This window comes from Muscardinus avellanarius (genome assembly GCF_963383645.1).
Source record: "Muscardinus avellanarius genome assembly, chromosome: 19".
In the NCBI taxonomy this organism is placed as follows: Eukaryota; Metazoa; Chordata; class Mammalia; order Rodentia; family Gliridae; genus Muscardinus; species Muscardinus avellanarius.
In genome coordinates this window covers 13,890,120-13,895,158 of record NC_137805.1, presented here as the reverse complement: position 1 = coordinate 13,895,158, position 5,039 = coordinate 13,890,120, and the positions used below count along the sequence as shown (strand labels likewise).

Here is a 5,039-nt window from a genome sequence, read left to right as displayed (position 1 = left end):
AGCGATCTTCTACAGAACAAGATTTTGAAGTAAGAAAGCATATTTCAGCCGGATTCCCACTGGTTCCTTAAGTGTGGTCCAGACAGGCTAGATTAGACTTTGGTAATAACCAAAATCCCACAGCATTTCACGCTGTGCTCACTCTCTCACTCTGGGTCCCAGACTGACGAAGCAGCCGCCATCTGCAGCAGCAGCAGCCAGCGTGGCAGAATGACAGTGACCAATTACACACCAGAAGCTCTACCGCGAAGGATTCTGCATTATCCCTCCACATTTCACTGACCTCAGGCAACTCACAAGGTAACAACTTCAAAGGGTGGGAAAGTACATTCTACAGGATGCTCTGGAGACGGACACCAAGATCTAATAGATAGCACTGGTGTCTGCGATGCCCTTAAAAAGAAGAAGCCTCTAATTCTGAGCAACAATATTTAACTCCTGATCTCCACTCTCAGTCTGCGAAAATAAACACTGTTGCTAGAAGAGAACCGTGCACTTGTAAAGTACTATCTATGGGTCTTTAGGAATGTGACTTCACCAGTTAGGCCTGACTCTTTCATCACTCAGGAATCAGAAAACTGCAGAGAAGCCAAGTAAGGGTGATAGGAGGGTGCTTAGCCCAAATCTGCTAGGAATGTTCAATGCTGAAAAAGAGGGGGAAAGGCACACGCTTTAAATCCCAGCATCTGGGAGGCTGAGAAAGGAGGATCACGGTTCGCAGACAGCCTCAGCTACTTAGTGAGGTCCTTCGCAACTCAGTGAGACCCTGTTTCAAAAAATAAAAAATAGGGCTGAAAGAGTAGCTTGGAGGTACAATGCCCCTGGGTTCCATCCGCAGTACTGCAAAAAAAAAAAGAAAAAAAAAGGGGGGGGGAGCTGGAAGGGGGTGTAGCTTGCCTATAATCCCGATAATTGGGAGGCTGAGACAGAAGGACTGCAGATTTGAGACTGGCCTGAGCAAGTGACTGAGAACCTCAAAACCTCGGCCATTTAGTAATACTGTTTCAAATAAAAAATTTTAGCTGGGTGCGATTGCAAGCCTGTGATCCCGGTTCTTAGGAGGGTGAGGCAGGAGTATCACAGGTTCAAGGATAGTCAGCAAACAGCAAGATTCTCATCAACCTAGAGAGACACTGTTTCAAAATAAAAATAATAAGCCAGGCTTGGCGGCAGGCGTGGTGGGCATGTTTGTAATCCCAGTACTTGGAAGGCTGAGACAGGAGGATCGCAGGTTCATGGCCAGCCTCAGCTACTTAGTGAGGCCCTCTGCAACTTAATGAGACCCTCTTTTTTATTTGACCTCCGAGCTACACCCCTGCCCTATTTTTTTTTTAATTCTTTATTTTGAAACAGGGTCTCACTAAGTTGCAGAGGACCTCACTAAGTAGCTGAGGCTGTGGGTGAACTGTAATCCTCCAGTCTCAGCCTCCCGAATGCTGGGATTACAAGCGTGCGCCACCACACCCGGCTTTTTTTTTTTTTTTTTTTGGTACTAAGGATGAAACCCAAGGGCATTCTAACTCTGAGCTATACCCCCAAGCCCTATTTTTTTTTTTATAATTTTGAAACATGGTCTCACTGAGTTGCAAAGGGCTCACTAAGTAGTAGGTGTCCCTGAACTGTCTCAGCCTCCCAAATGCTGGGACTATAAGCGTACAATATAAAAAATAAAGCATACAATATAAAGAATAAAAAATAGGGCTGGGGGTGTAGCTCAGAGGTAGAATGCCCCTGGGTTCAACCCTCAGTAATGAAAATAAGTAACTCGGAAGTAGAATGTACCATAAATAAAAAGTAAAAGTTTAAATACGTAAGAAAAGCATGTTCAACTGCATAGAGATCGAGAAAGAAGAGAAACCTTCACCAAATTTCTCCTACCAACGGTACACAACAGCCGGGCCTCAGTGTTCCTTTCACTATCCCTCATCTGAAGTCTAACAAATTTCAGTCAGAGCACTTGACTAAGACTTAAGAGTTTGGGTATAACTGATAAAGTCAGAGGACCTACCTTAAAAACAAATAAAAAGCACACTAACATGCTATTTAGAAACAAAGATGTAGCTGTTACTTTAGAGATACGTTTTACCATAAAGCTGATTTTTTTTCCCCCTCTAGAAGTCTCAAAAAGAGCCTGGTGTGATGGTGCACACTTGTAATCCCAGCATTCGGGAGGCTGAGATGGGAGGAGTGTGGGTCACAGCCAGCCTCAGCTACTTAGTGAAGTCCTTTGAAATTCAGTGAGATCCTGTTTAAAAATATAAAAAAAGACTAAAAATGGGATTTGGGGTACAGCTTGGAGATGCAATGCCCCTGGGTTCCATGCCTAGTACTGCATAAATAAATAAATAAATAAATAAATAAATAAATAAATAAATAATAAAAAATAAGGTGGAGATATAGCTCAGAGGTACAATGTCCCTAGGTTCTATCCCAGTACCACAGAAAAAAAGAAAGAAAGAAAGAAAGAAAGAAAGAAAGAAAGAAAGAAAGAAAGAAAAGAAAGAGAAAGAGAAGTTAGGATTCTTGAATTTAAGATGATCTGGGATAATAAATCACAAATCTACAAACAGCCTGGATTTAATGCATGGCTGCTCCAAGTTTTTTTTTTTTTTTTTTTTTGGTGGTACTGGGGATGGAATCCTTTTACCTCTGAGCTACATTCCCACCGGGCTACACTCCCCAGACCTATTTTATATTTTTATTTGGAAACAGGGTCTCTTAAGCCAATGAGGGTGGCTTTGAACCTGCGCGATCCTCCTGTCTCCACCTCCCAAGAGCGGAGATTACAAGCGTGTGCAACCACGCCCAGCAAAATTCAGTTCATTTTTTATTTTATTTTTTATTTTTGGTGGCACTGGGGGTGAAACCCAGAGGCTTTCTACCTCTGGGCTATACTCCCAGAACAATTTTATATTTTATTTGGAAACAGGGTCTCACTAAGTTGCTGAGAGCCTCACTAAGTAGCTGAGGTTGGCTTCGAACCTGTGTGATCCTCCTGTTTCAGCCTCCCAAGCGCAGGGATTACAAGCGTGCGCCACCTGGCTCGGCTTCCAATTTTTAAAGTATACTGTACAGCCAGGCGTGGTGGCGCACACTTGTAATCCCAGTACTTGGGAGGCTGAGACAGGAGGATCGCGCAGGTTCGAAGCCAGCCTCAGCTACTTAGTGAGGCTCTCAGCAACTTAGAGAGACCCTGTTTCCAAATAAAATATAAAAATATGTCTAGGGGTGTAGCCTGGAGGTAGAAAGTCCCTGGGTTCCATTCCCAGTACTACAAAAAGTAAAGTATACTGTTTAATTTCTACACAAAATCCAAGTACTTTTAAATAGTGAAATTGGCAGAAACGCTGGGATAAACTGTAAATGGTAACCCTAAGCAGCTACATTGGAAACAGTGAAACCCAGAAGCAGTTCCAGGGAAGGGTACAGGAATCCACATGCCCCATCAGAGGCAAACTGAGACTCCTAAGTGCATGGTTTCATTACTATCTAGCTCCACTTCTTCCATTCTTTATTCACTCACTCAAACAAACAAACAAAAACAGGTAGTAGGTGCTGGGTTGTGGCAAGGAATTTGGGGAAGCAAAATTCTATGACAAAATTCTAAGAATTAGTTCTCGTTCTTCATGAATTTGGTGGGCTTGTTAAAATGAACAGACAACCTCCAAAAACAGATTGGCAAGCAAAAAATCCAGTGCCTCACATACCGTAACAAGAATACAGGAAAAGCCAATCTGACATGTAAGTCAATAAGGAACAAAGGCATATTTGCTTTGCTAAGTGGCTAGAATTAAGGAAATGCCCCCCCAAAGCCCATAACCCCCGAAACCCCAAGCCCTCTTCGGGTTTCATGACAGCTTAGCGGTACCAGTTAGTTAATGACTCACTGCCTGGCTAGCTGTCCGGCTCGCGCTTCCTCTCAAAGGTCCCTGCGGCAACCCCTCCATCAATCCAGCCTCCACACTTCGCGGGCCGCCCCACACCGGCAGGGCCACGAACAATGCCCAGACGATCAAGGTCAGCCCCAAAGACACGGAGCGGACACTGGAAGAGGGAAGTGGGAGGGGGCCGCCCCGCCCCATCCCAGACACCCGGCTCCCCAGGCTCCGGTCCGCCGCCTCGGCGGGTTCTGGACCTTTTCCCGGTCCGGTTGGCTTTCTCTGCGGCGCCCTGGACCCTCGCGCCCCCCCTGGCTCCCCGCGGCGGCGAGCGGGGCGTGGGGACGCTGCGGGGGGCGCTGTCCGCGTGCGGGGCGGGGCCCTGGGCGGGGGGCTGCCGAGGGCGGGGGGCTGTCGAGGCGGGGGGCTGTCGAGGCGGGGGGCTGCCGAGGGCGGGGGGCTGTCGAGGGCGGGGGGCTGTCGAGGCGGGGGGCTGTCGAGGGCGGGGGGCTGTCGAGGCGGGGGGCTGTCGAGGGCGGGGGGCTGCCGAGGGCGGGGCTCCAGCTGAGCGCTCCAGGGGACGCTGCGGCTCCTTCCCCGGCGAGCTATTGTGTGTGCGAGCGGGGGTCTCCCGAGGCTTCCCGAGCGGGACCCTCCCGGCGGGACGTCCTGCGGGGGGGACAACAGGGGCTTCGCGGGGAGCCGCCGCGGCCGGCCGCAGCCGAGCGCCCTCGGGCGAGCGTCCCTCCGGGGGCCGTTTCAGAGCCGTCCTAGGAAGCCATGTCGGGCCACGCCCTGCCGCTGGAGGCGGCGCGGGACCCCGACGCCCGCGTCCCCCGCCCGGCCGCCCGCCCGGCCTCGGCCCCGCGTACCTGACGGAGGGCGACCCGCGGCCGGAGCTGCCGGGGAGCCGCGCGCGGGGCAGCCCCAGCCGGTGCGCGGGGTACGCGTCCATGGCGGCGGGCGACGGAGCAGAGCCGAGCCGCGGCGAGGGTCGCGGAGGCCGGCCGGCGGCTGCAGGCCCGCGGCGCCGGGCGGGGCGGAGGGGCGGGCCGGGTGGGCGGGGCCAGGCGCGCGGGCACGCCGGGGGCGGGGCGAAGAGAGGCGCGGGCACGTCGGGGCGGGGGCGGGGCGAGTGGGCGGGGCCAGGCTCGCGGACAA

The 5,039-nt window shown here is 51.3% G+C and overlaps 1 protein-coding gene across 1 annotated transcript in view; it reads right to left on the bottom strand.

The window, feature by feature from the left end:
- Nucleotides 1-4,833, bottom strand: part of DNAAF9 (dynein axonemal assembly factor 9) — a gene marked incomplete at both ends in the record, with an annotated part of 124,811 nt that extends 119,978 nt beyond the window's left edge. The window contains one exon of the mRNA XM_080716014.1: nt 4,751-4,833. Within this exon, the coding sequence (XP_080572140.1) occupies nt 4,751-4,833 (83 nt within the window). The remainder of the gene's footprint in view (nt 1-4,750) is intronic.
- Nucleotides 4,834-5,039: the final 206 nt, after the last annotated feature.